At 39.2% G+C, this 13,142-nt stretch overlaps 1 protein-coding gene across 3 annotated transcripts in view; it reads right to left on the bottom strand.

Moving 5' to 3' along the window:
• Positions 1-3,030: 3,030 nt before the first annotated feature.
• Positions 3,031-13,142, bottom strand: part of grid1a (glutamate receptor, ionotropic, delta 1a) — a 251,913-nt gene continuing 241,801 nt past the window's right edge. The window contains exons 13-17 of one of the 3 annotated variants that reach the window (XM_032540948.1): positions 12,554-12,749; positions 10,849-11,015; positions 7,992-8,232; positions 4,856-4,994; positions 3,031-3,801 (exon numbers count right to left, since the gene is read on the bottom strand). In XM_032540948.1, the coding sequence (XP_032396839.1) occupies positions 3,386-3,801; positions 4,856-4,994; positions 7,992-8,232; positions 10,849-11,015; positions 12,554-12,749 (1,159 nt within the window). In that variant the 3' untranslated portion in view covers positions 3,031-3,385. Of the gene's footprint in view, positions 3,802-4,855; positions 4,995-7,757; positions 8,233-10,848; positions 11,016-12,553; positions 12,750-13,142 lie in introns of all 3 variants that reach the window. The other 2 variants (XM_032540949.1, XM_032540950.1) reach the window with 2 other exon arrangements.

The following is a 13,142-nucleotide window of genomic DNA, read 5'->3' as shown; positions in this document are numbered from 1 at the left end:
TTGCCTTGCCTTGCCTAATGATGATAGCAACACCTGTTTTCCTTGCATTAGTGTGATGTGATTCTGAGATGTGTGATGTGATGATGACTGAGGGATTATTTTTTTTATTTTTATTTTTTATTTTCTTTTATTAGATTGTGAAGACCTGGCTCTTCACTGCCCGTTAATCTATTATCAAACTATTATGGGGGGAGGCAGCAATTGATGGTATAAAAACCTGTGGTTGATCGCTCCAGTAGCTGTTCCTGCAATTTAATTGTATTGCTTTTTCTCTAACTGTTGACTGATACTGTAGATGGAATGGGGTAAAATCATCCCTCAAGGGTCTTCTTTCAGTTACTGTTTTGATATACTTGCAGCAGTCAAACTAAGTGTTATCCAAAGCACACCAGGGCCCGTATTTATCAAGCTTTTCAAAGTGCCATTTTAGTCTTAAGTGCTGAGAATTCATGGCATGTACTCCTACTTTCAAACTTAAGTATGAAAGCAAGTTATCAAATTTCTTAAAGCTCAGAATCGCTCTCACTCTCCCAGTTAATTAAGACAGCTCGAGAGGTCTCTCAAGTGGTTGGGAGTTGTCAGTAGGAGCATGTGATGGCGCTGAGGAGACAGAGACGTGTAAATCTTTCAGGAGAGAAACATTGCTTTTCAAATGTTTGACGACAAGCAGTAACTGCGGCAGGCAAAAAATATACATAAGCAGTTAAGTTAAAATTTTTAATTAATACATTGTAGAAAATGTTTTTTTTTTCATTTCCAATAGTGTATATCATAATATATTCTCTTGAGAATTCTTTATTGTGAAATGTGTGTTGAATGTTAACTCATCTTAGTGAATTTATCTGAGAATATTCTTAAGTAAGAAAATCTAGTCAGTGATTGGTCCTGTCGTGAATCATCTTTAAGACTGATACTTAAAATATAGTCCTATACTTCACTTAAATTAGAACTGATATGCTTGATAATTAACTTTTAAGTGCAGCTTTGGGCCAGTATTTTCTAAGTCAATTCTTCTCAGGAGTAGGAAAATGAAAGAAAAAGTTGAATTCCTGCACATTGTCAGCCCTGACTTTATTAGAGACACCTTTCGGGTATGGACATTTGTCAGCTGTGTGTACCAATTGCTGACAGTGGAAATAAATCCATTAAAGATGTACATTAACCAGAAAGATGGCACAAAATGCATGGCATTTTTAGCTCTTTTATTTAAACCTTTTTCCTTAAAAAAACATGCTTTTCTTGGTTGGGGGCTTGAGGTTGCACTTGCCACTTGCTTGGTTTGCTTGATTAATTGTTATCTCCAGTGGCAGCCTGTAAGATATGAACTAAAGATGTTGTAGTTTATAAATTGACATCAGCAGTCAGCTATCTGTGCACAACAGGCAGCAGGTGAGGGAAATCAGGGGGAGAGTGGAGAGGAATGTTTTGTCGAACATTGCTACATTTGTTTTAAAATCCATCTATTGTCAAATTTATGTGTAAAAACTATTGATTCTATACAAACTGAGATTTTCTCATGCTGGCTTTTTTGTTTGTCTGGATGAATTACAGTGACTAGTTTAAGACCTCTGAACTGGAATTAAAGCTGAATGGTTGGTTGAACATCTGGTTCGATGCTATTGGCTGCTGTAGGTATGCTTAGTTTAATTACAGTATATGGAATTTAGACTATTTATTAAAGACTGTTAATAAATTGAGTTCATTGTCCAACCCTAACACAACGTTCAGACCAACTTGAGTTTTCAGTCTAAATCCCCACAATCACCAAGTATTATCTTCTTCACAAACACCATTAAACTGACCAGCTACACATGGCCAATTGTCTGCTAGGCCAATTGTTGACCTCCCAACTGCCTTGTTCATGTTGGCCCCTCATGCTACGGCTGGCCCTGGTGTCCAGTTTGTTCAAATAGGCCCTGTGTGTGTCTACTTGGAGTGGTGGTGTGGTGAAGTTCACCCCAAGTCCAATGTGAACAATTATCCTCAATCCACTAATGGACAGCTTTTTCTTTCCTCTTGCTGTGTGTGGGCTGATAGCAGTGCAGGGTGGACCACAAGTGAGGTCCTTAGGGGCAAACCTTGTTGGTAATAATTCGACAAGAAATGGGTAAAATGGATAATTTTTTTTGTTTTTTGGCATTATTCTGCTTTCCCAATCCTAGTTGTTTGCTGGAACTCGTAAAAAATTAAGGCTATCATAAATATGGACCAACAAATGAAATATTGACAAATCCTTTCTTGGCAAAAGTGTCTATAAGGCTCATAAGTTTTTGTCTTTATCAAAAAAATGCATGAAGTTCTAAACCAATACCAACAAGGTATTGTTTTGTGACCACACTTTCATTTACAGTAAACAATATCTTCCTTCATTAAGCATGGTTCAGAAAACAAGAGTTAAATGGAGAAAATGCAATGAGCTGCTGATAATAGAAAAAAAACATGATTATCATACAGTTGTTTCATTGCAGGGTTTTGCAAATTCTAACTTTTTTCCGTCAACTAACGATTATTTTCATTGTTGATTATTTTCTCGATTAATCGATTAGTTGTTTGGTCTATGAAATGTCAGAAAACGGTGAAAAATGTTGATCAGTATTTCCCAAAACCCAAGATGACATCCTCCCAGGTCTTCTGTCCACAACTCAAAGATATTGAGTTTACTGTCATGAAGGAGTAAAGACCATATAAGTATTAAAATGTAATGAGCTGGAATTTGAGAATTTTTACAAACTTATTAATCAATTATCGAAATAATTGGCGAATAATTTATTGGTTGACAACGAACCTAAAAAAAAAAAAAAAACACAATTTTTTTCATCAGCGATGCCAGATACACACTGACATCATGGCACGGATATTCTAAATGTTTTCAAGCACACATCTGTCTTTTTGTAGTATAATTTTTTTTTTTTTTACATGAAATAAATCCGTTCTTCCAATGTCTTTTGAAATGTGAAATTTCTTTTTAGCATAAATTCTCACATGACATTCAGTTAATGTTGATCTGAAAGAAAACATCTTGGAACTTGGCACTTAGAAAACAACCACAAAGAATTGTCACCTTTATTGATTTAGAACAAAATTTACAAAGCCATTCAAACAGTCATTTTTTAATACTTTTATGTTTTTTAAACTCAACTGTTGAGAATATTCAAAATACTCTTAATGTTGTGTCTCTCTCTCTTTGTACTTACAAATATGTACATTAATGTCTTGTCATGTGTTGTCCCACTGACTCTTCACCACTGATAATAAAAACCCTTTTTTTTGTGTTTTATTTATAACTCTTCCCACTGTTAGCACTCTGTTTAGCTCTCCACTATCTGTTTGAGCTTGAGTGTCTGTGAATGTTTGGTGTACTCAGATGGATGTCCCGTGGCTGGGCTCACTGGCTTCTGGGATGGGGCCTCCTGGCACTGGTTGGTAGGTCATTTGCATGGGTGTCTTGACGGGGGTCTGCCGGAAGAGCCCCCCATTGGGCGCCCTGTGTTTGCAGCGGATAGAGGGCATGGTGGCACTGCTGAGGGGCAGGGGCAAGGTCCTGCCAGCGGCTGCACCCAGTGTCCTTCCTGCCCCATGATGACCCTCCTGGAGGAAGGTGGTCACAGAGAGCCGCGGTGGCCCCCGATGGGCTGGGTAGTCCCGAGCAGACAAGGCCTCCAGGGACTGGCTGGGCTGCATGCTGCCAATGTCCAGGGCAGAGATCTCGATAGACTGGCCTGGCAGCTGCTTGTGGGCCAAGTCCTCGTCCAGGAGGCTGTTCAAACGATGGTGGACCTGTTCCAGGTTCACCTCTTTGTCCTAAAGATAGATGGAAAGAAAGGCAGAGCGTGTGTGGAATAAAAGAGGCCAGGATAGAATAGAAGGTGTTTAATGGAAGTTTAATGGATGAATGTAATTAAAGAGGAGTGTGATAAAGAATAAAAGTGAAAATGAATGTGCAGTGAAAGGAGTCATGAGGTTATAGGAAAGAATGGGATGGGGATAGAGAGTGAAGGAAGACAGAAAAAGACAGATTATAATGTTTTTGTTTACCATCCCCATCATAACCAGTTTACATGCAATGCAGTCTACTTAATATGATTTTATTCAGCTGAAATAACATGATGGATAATTTCAGTTTTATTCAGGAAACCAAATATATAAATTAAAATGCTGGAATTTTTCAAGCAGCCAACATCAAAAGAGACATTACCTTAAAACCTTAAATGTGGTCTTGTAAAAGGTAATGTCTCCACTTCTGAAATGAACTTAAATGAAGATGTCTCTTCATGCAAAAGTCTTCTAATTTTCCCACAATTAGGTGACAATACATCTGCAGTGGGCTACTCTTGCGTGAAGAGCATCTGCTGTTAACATGAAAGGCTCCAATGGACGCACAGATCCAATGAATCAGACTTTGTAAGACAATAAAATATAAATGAAGACAAAGTAGTTAATGTCCCTTTGTTAAAGTAAAATCTAAATGAAGACAAAGTAGTTAATGTCACTTTGTTAAAATGATCTAAATTATATTGAAAAATTGTTTAAAATATTCTTATTTTTTCTAAAACATACAGTTCATTAATGAGATAACACAACTATGGGAGAGGGGAGGGAGAAGCCAAATAAAGGCACATGATTGTTTGTCAGACACAGTTTGACTGCACCCTGCCCTACATTTCAATATTGTATTCTATCATCATGCACCTTAAGTTGAGACACACTTAAGACAACAACCAAACAACAGGAGAGACCATGGGGTGAGATGACAGATGAAACAACTACAATCTACCCCTGCCCGGCCCCATGCCCCGCCCCTTTGCCCTGACACAGCCAATGGTCATCCAGTACAGTAGGTCAGGCCTCTCCTGACCTGTGTCAAGAGTCTCGGCCTCCTCCCAGTCTCTCTCTCTGTCTGTCCATATGTGCCGCCTCCCTTCCGGTGAAGCGCTTGTTATGTCATTATATGTCAATGGACCAGAAACTCTTTCCAGACCATAATCCTTAGTCACCTGCTGGAGATCATAGACAACGATACATAACCAAAATGGTCCCATGTGAATCCGGACATTGACATATAATTGCAATTAATTACTACTTAGATTATATGAGGAATAGTTTGACCTTTTGGAAAATACTCTTATATGCTTTCTTTCTGAGAACTGGAAGAGAAGATCTATACCACAATTGAGAGGAGTGATTTCAAGCACACCTTGTTCCAGTCCAATCATTTTCTTCAGAGACTGACTGCATTTACGTGTCTAATAAAAGTGAATATTCCTCAAATATCCCATTTACATGTAGCCGTGCAAGATACGATTTTTTTCAGAGTTTACCAGCGTTGGCGGACTTGTTGGACTGTGCGAACAGAGCGTCTCTTTCATTTCTTTAACCAGCTTTTTAAAAAGGTTGGTGTAGCAATGTGTGTGCATATACAAAAATCTGCTGATAGCCAAGTCTTTGAAAAGGTTTATAAGTAGCTGTGTTTCTCCTTCTTATCGGGTCTGAAGTCTCGCAAACTGTTGACTGGTTGGTATCTGTACAGCAACCATATCAACGCACAGTGCTGACCATAAGCCTCTGGTAGAAACCCTGATTGAGATATATATTCCGAATAGGCTGTCTACATTTCCAAAGAATGCCTCTAAAACCTGAATAATACCAGAATATCTCACGTCTTAATTGGAAAATGCTTGGAAAAAGGCCTTATTTGTAATATCCAACCGGAATATGCTGTTTACATGACCTGTATCAAATTTGGAGTAACAGTAGCATATTAGAGTGCATGTGAACTTGTGTACTCAACTGACAATTGAAACATTTCCTTGGCTAATCATCTCCTGGCTGTAGATTGTTATTTATCAATCAGATATGGAAGTGGTATCAATCTTCTCATCTGACTCCCAGCAAGAAAGCAAATATGGCTATTTTCTCAAACTGTTGAACTATCCCTTTAAATGGCTGATGTGTACAGGTTTGCAGTAGGTTTTGTTTGAAATGCCTGTCATAATGTCCACATACTGTTTGTTTGTGCTGTCATGGTGCCAATGATGCTTGAAACAATTTAAAGTAAAACTTTACCCAAATCTTCAAAATGTTAAATATATCCATGCAGGCTTGAAAGGTAGCTGTAAACATTTTCTAGTGTGAAGAACAGCTGCTGTGGTCAGCTTGAATTCATGACTGTCAAAAATGTAAAGTTAAATAATGATATAAAAGTGAGAAAAGCAGCAAATTCTCACATTTTAAAAGCTTGAACCAAATATTTATGCTTCAAAAATAACAAATTGTTCTATTTTAGGGATGCAATCAGCAATTGTTTTCATTCGTGATTAATCAAAATTTCTTTTGTTATTTGATTGGTCCATAAAATGTCAAACTGATTTTAAAAATGGTTGCCACAAAATAATCCTCTGTAATCAGTTTCTGCTCTAATCTATTTTCTATATTTTACCACTCCCTGAATATACATATGAGCGTCTGTTCTCAGGCAAGCACAAAGAATATTGTCTGACCCATCTCATATTCTCCATGCAGAGTATGAGCTCTTACCCTCAGGCAGAAGATAGAGAGTAAAATGTAAACTAAACCATTAAGAACTCATTTGTGCCTATCTGAATCAAAAAATTTAAATAATGTTGCTTGAGGATGCAGGGGTTGTGCAATAGCTTTATGGTGTTCCTATCAATGGTTTTCTTTTTTATGATTACTATTATGGAGGCAACTACAGTATATGTGTGCAGCAGTTGAGTCCAAGATAAACTTCCCTACAGGGACAAGTAAGCATATTGTATATCATATTTTAGCATCACTGAGAATACAGATGGGCAACAGGGTATTAAGTGTGTTTTGACAAATTTATATGTATGTTTTGATACTTTATTATGCTGTGAAAACTGCACACCCACTTGGTAGAAAACTACTAACGTTTTCCAATTACATTTCAAGCCTTCAGAGGGGGGAATGTTCGATGCTCAAAAGATACATTTTGAGTGTAAAATTGCTTCAATACATGTCATCTAACAACAATTATGGAGCACACAATCATGATTATACTCAAACAACACATTTTATGTTCTATAAATAATGATAGTGGTTTGTCTGTTGTAAATATTGCATGACAGCGGTATGGGGTTATTATTAGAGCAGCTGCGCACAAAAACTGAAATAGAAATCCACAGCAGTAAGTCAAACTTGTGTGCACCAAAAAACAGCATGGGTGGAGTTTGATTTACTGTGTGTCTTTAATGGTTGTCCTTAGCCAGTGGTTTTTATTGGACTGTCAAGTCAAACAGGCAGGTCAAGGCTCAGATTCTTTACTATCTGCTTTTGCTCACACTTTAGTTTAGGGATCCATGTCAAGCCTTAGTTGTCTGGACGCCTCATGCAGAGGTGTGCCCAGTCGACAGCAGCGAGATGAAGTCAGAGCTCTAAAGCATTAAGACTTGAATGGATTAGCTAAAGAGAGCTATTGTACAACTGAAGCACATATTGACTCAGAAGTACAATTTCAGTATGTGGTTTTGAATTTGCAGTTCAACATGATATTTGCTTTTATCACTTCAACTGCAGTTTTCTCGCACGAGCATCAGAGACTATGATTGTCTGTTCAGGCAAATCATTTTTTGCTTTGTCAGTATGAGAGAATCACAGTGTATGGGTTTGAGAGAGAAGCCTCAGAAGTCCCTAACAAAGCACCCCAACCTCTCTCCCAACATGAGAAGGAATGAGTAGATTGTTCACATATGATGTCTGGACTATCATCAGGGGCACACCTATTATAACTGGGTGTATTGCAGCTCTACTAAATCAGGGCTTGCGTCAGCGCCTGCTGGATCCATAAAGTAGAGTGTGGCAGTGGCATCTCTGGGCAGGACCGGGGGGCCCGGGGGTCTGGGTCTCGACCGGGGCCTTGGTGGGGCAGGGGGACCCGTTGTGGCCACCATGGCCCGGTTCTGGGTTAGCAGGGTTGGGACTGGGCCCTGGCCCGACGAGTTGTCAGTGGTCACCTCTTTGGGCTGCTCTCTCCGGCAGTGGTTGCTGTTCCACCAGGTCTCCAGTGCAGCCACAAGCAGGGCCAGCAGCAGCCCTGCAGCCAGGATGCAGAATACGCCAGCAAAGCTGTGGAGACGCAGCGCCCGTCCCTCCGGTTGGGCATCTGCGTGGCTCTGCAGGTCACAGCGGCCTTTCCTTGGCCACCATTTCTGCTTCAGGATGTCAAGGTCCCCTTTTTCCTGAAGCTCCAATATCCTGTGGAGAAGAAACACTAAGTAGTTCTTTCACACAAGCGATTTGTCCAGTGTCCTGTGGTGTTATTAGACTCTATACCTAATAGCTTGGATTTAGGCATGTTCAATGCTGGCTTATCAAATGAGAAAGACATTGGAGTCGAGCATGGAAAATGAAATAAAATGTTCATAGAGAATACAAGTAAATCAGTATTACTGCTCTGAATGACTATAGTTACATGATAATACTCTGTAGCTGTTAATGTACTGCATTAGCATTATCTGTTAGCTCACTAAAGCCCCATAGTGTGTAGCTGCAGTTAGCACAGCTGCTGAATGTAAGATATGATTCTGACACATTGTTAAAACAATTTCCAAATGCTAACATGCAAGATGGGTTGGAACTAGAACACTTGTACAAATACTTAGGTACCTCTCCTTTCAGCAACACATAACCCACCTTCAATCTAAAGTTAAGTCCAGGATCAGTTTCCCATTCCACAACAGGGCCTCCTTCACTCGTGCTGCCAAAGTCGCCTTGGTGAAAATGACAATCTTACCAATTCTTGATTTTAGTTATGTCATCTACAGAACTGCCTCAAACTCTCTCCTGAAAACACTGGATGTTCTTTATCACAGTGCCATGTGTTTTGTGACAAAAGCCCCCTCTGACACCTACCACTGCAGCCTCTATGCTTAAGGCCTCGTTACACACTTGTTGCTTAACTCACTGGTATGAACCCATTTACAAATCCTTGCTAGGCAAAGCCCTGCTGTACCTACGCTCACTGGTCACCATAGCTTCACCAACCTGCAACCTGCGCTCTAGCAGTTACAACTCCTTGGTCACCCCAAAAGCCCACAACTCCTTTGGCCCCACTCCTTCCAGTTCTCAGCTGCAAACGACTGGAATGCACTTAAAAAAAACCTGAAACTCAAAACCCTTATCTCACCAACTGCCTTCAAAATATGTTTGTCTGAGCTCCTGTGTGATCACTGTACGTGCAAACTGTTTTTCATCGTTCTTGCTGTGCTCTCGCACCCTCCTATTGCAAGACTGCAATCCATTACCTCAGTCACGCCCCATTGCATATTTGCACAGATGCACATCTTATCCTGCATTGCTGTCATATTCTGTTTACGCACTTTTGCACCATACATCCGCCCTGGTATGCTCAACTGTCATTCCTCCAACCTTTGTTGTCACAAAACTTTTGTACACCACAATCTGCACAAACTGTACATTGACTCTTTAAGATATTTCAGCATTTATATATTCTGTCAGTTAATGTATATTGTGATTTTACTGATATTACCTACATCATCATCTAGACCAAACTTTGCACCAACTGTATATTGACTATATGCTTTTCTTGGCCAGGTCGCCGTTGCAAATGAGAACCTGTTCTCAACGGCCTACAGGGTTAAATAAAAAATAAATATACACAGACCAGTGCTATTTAAACGAAGCAAAGAAAAATAATCGGAGCTTTAAGATTAATTGGTTTCATATCAAATTGTTTAAGCGTAGAAACAAAGATGATCAAATACTCCAGTCTGCCCATTAGTTAGTGTACAGAGAAGAATGGATGGATGTTGTGGAGGAGAATGATGACAGCTGAGTACAAACTGAGGCGAGGCACTGAATCTGTCCCATCGGAACAGTTAGCTTTATGCAGTCATTATTCAACCTCTTCAACAGTGACTGGCACATGTGTGTTTGTGCACAAGCCTGCACATTCATTCAAAGCAAAAGGAACACTCAGACTTAAAGCTTTTGACATTTATACACATTTACACTCTTGAAACCCCTTTAAATATTCACCCTGTCTTTCCTGCCAGTCATGTATTCAAGGCTTTTCACCGAGGCACTTTGTAGTTTACAGGGTAATCGATCATCCAGATTCAGATGGTGTTTGTCCTGAATTTATTTTGTTTGCTGCCCTGATTTAAAATTTACTACTTACTACTTACTACTATCAATCTTGTAAAACTGCACTGAAAATGTTTGGAGCAGCATATTTCTGTCTTTTATCTGGGGGAAAAAACTGATTAACCAAAAACAATGGACTGAAAATATGAAACCGGTGCTTCTCAGTCTGTGTCTTCAAGAGAAACTGTGATAAGATATATTATGGTTGTATCTAGACATCCGTCAACATTGATACAGCTTGGGTTTTATTTCCATAGCTCTGGCTAGATTTACTTTGTCTGTTATGATAACACTGTACTCACCAAAGAATTGCTCAGATTTGGACACATGGTAACATCGCTAAAATAGCTCTAGCGAGGCAACAATTCCAAGCATTCAGAAGATCACACACATTGGAAACAAACCTTTGTAGTTGTGTGCACTCACAGTTACCAAAATATAGTGGTTTGATAATCTGGCTAAATTGTCGGCTCACTTAGAACCTGTCTGACGGCTTGTAATTCATGCCCAGTTGGACCTTTTTTTAGGGATGTTTCCGTTTCCAAATCTCAGCTATGATTTGGTATGTAACTCTTAGAACTTATGGCCAGAGCTACGAAGATACAATGCACTGATTCCATTATGGCTTAGCTAAAATGAATGCATTGCAAAAGATAAATATATCAATACACCGTTTAAAATATATACAAAAATATGAATACGTACTTCTGAGAGAAGAGGTCTCTGTAAGGACTGCCATGCTGAAGGGCCATGCCATATCCTCTGGTACTCATGCCGTTTCCTGCTACAGTCAGTGTGCAGTCGTCGTCTGTCAGAGCAGCGTACTCTACCACTGCCATGTCCCACAGAAAGGCATACGACTCTCGCTTAACCTGGATAGTTCAACAATAGACATATACAGTACATACGCAGCATAAATACACGGCTGATGGGTTTGAAGGAGAGTGACATTGGCAGGAGTTTTTGCAGTTGCCTCATCGGAGGCAAAGATAGTACCGAAAACAAGAAAAAAACGATGCAGTACACACATAGAAACAAGACACGCTCCATGATCCTAAGGACGTCTACTTTACAGTTGGAATATTTTTCTCAAATTTTTGATATAATAATCAATGCTCATTGTTAAATTTGTGAAATTTTCTATTGTCATGTCCCACCCAAACATCATGGTTTAAGCACCAAATTGTTGAATTAGATACTAAAGACATCAACAACCGACCGTGTGATTTTTTTTTTTTGTGAAGTTAGGTCTTTAACGTTCCTTTAACCTTTACCCCAAATGTCGCCGTTTTGGTGGGAGAGTTGTGCACAGGAAGACTTTTCACTGCGGGAAAAAAATGAGTAGAGCAAACAGTAGAGCTAAATATTTGCAACGAAATTAACCTAAACATTTTGGCCACTCATTAGTTGTTTTTCCAGCGTTGCATTCCTCTGCGTGTAGCATATTTTCAGAGACACGATCATGTGCTTTAGCCTCAAGCGCACACAGTGGAGAATATGTAGAACAACCACAGGTAGAAAATCTGTCTGAATTCCTTCTGGACTTTTTCTTTTTCATGCACTTCTCTGGCCTTCTTCCCCGTGGTGTCCTTACATCCTACATCTTCAAGAGTAAGACTGTGCTCTTAACAAATGCAGCGCAGCAGCCTTTTCACCTCAAACCTCATTAGGACTACACAGGGCTCTCAAGTTCACTCAGCTTTAATAAATAAACACATACTGGAGAAATCACATTACCATCAGAGTGAGGTACATGCAGTAGTTTGTAGGCTTTAAGAAGCAAAGTAGTAATTCAGCAACCATGAATAAAATGGCTTCATCTCAAAAAATATGTGTGGAGTGGGATTTAAAACTAAGAAGACTTGGTTTCCGTAAATGTGTCTGCAATGCAACCTGGCCTGACAACACTGAATGCAACTAGCTGCTTAGATAATAAAGCAGTTTAATGACAAGTACATATGTCAAGACTCTGTAATTTCTTAAATGATGGACAATTCTTCAACCTGGTGTTTGTGAGGTTGTTTGTCCATGTGTTAAAGGAAGATAGAAATAAGAAAATGCATACAAATTAATTCAATACCACAGAGTTTTTAAGAAAAATTTAAAACCCTCACAATTCAATAGATTTAAATATAGCTTAACACATTAGTTAATTAGGGTCGGTGATTATTACTCACAGTTTTTGTTTCTACCAGGTGGTGTGACAGTAATAAGCTACACTTCGTGCTTTCGAGCTTATAGAGATAAACATTTTAAAAACGTTTACAGTTTCTGGAGGACAAAGCCACCTTTTCATTGCCTGCCTGTTTCATGTCAAAGAATAGCAATATATATATATTTTTATTTGTAAGGTTCAAACAAAAGAAATTAAACAACATTTACATTTATGAATACCGAAATAATTACGCACCTTCTTAATTCCCTCTGACGGGCTGGAGACAGAGTTCTCAAAGGCGTTGTTCTTGTTGATGGTCTTCCAGAGCTCAGCAAATGTGCTGTCCTGCTCCAGAGGGTTGGTACCTTTAGCTTGGAAATAGTCGTACACTGCTGAGTCCCTCACTGTCCCATAAACCAGGTCCACCTGCTTGGAAAGGTCCTGGAACGACCTACAGTCAGGGTCACAAATACCGAGTTGGTTTACTTAATTTGATAAAAGATTGTTTTTGGTAAAACAGGAAATAACAAAACAAAATTCAAACAGAAACAGGCCTTAATGGGAGAACATTTCAGTTTGCATCATGTAGAGAACTTAATAACTGTCAGCAGAAAATATGATTGCTGTTGATTGTTATATACAGTACATATATATATATTTTATATACTGTATATATATTGCCGAGCCAGGATAAACAGGTGAAGCTATGTCAAGCCAGGTATAGATAGCTAGGATAAGTGCTCGTTCACGGCTTTCTTAAATAAACCGCGGTATCAATCACAGATTTACTGATGCAGAGATGGGGAAGACGCATGTGGCATATGTTTCACCCAATGAGCAGCAG

This window comes from Etheostoma spectabile, chromosome 17 (assembly GCF_008692095.1).
Source record: "Etheostoma spectabile isolate EspeVRDwgs_2016 chromosome 17, UIUC_Espe_1.0, whole genome shotgun sequence".
NCBI lineage: Eukaryota > Metazoa > Chordata > Actinopteri > Perciformes > Percidae > Etheostoma > Etheostoma spectabile.
Note: the sequence above shows the minus strand (reverse complement) of the source record. Positions and strands in the feature narration are given on the sequence as shown.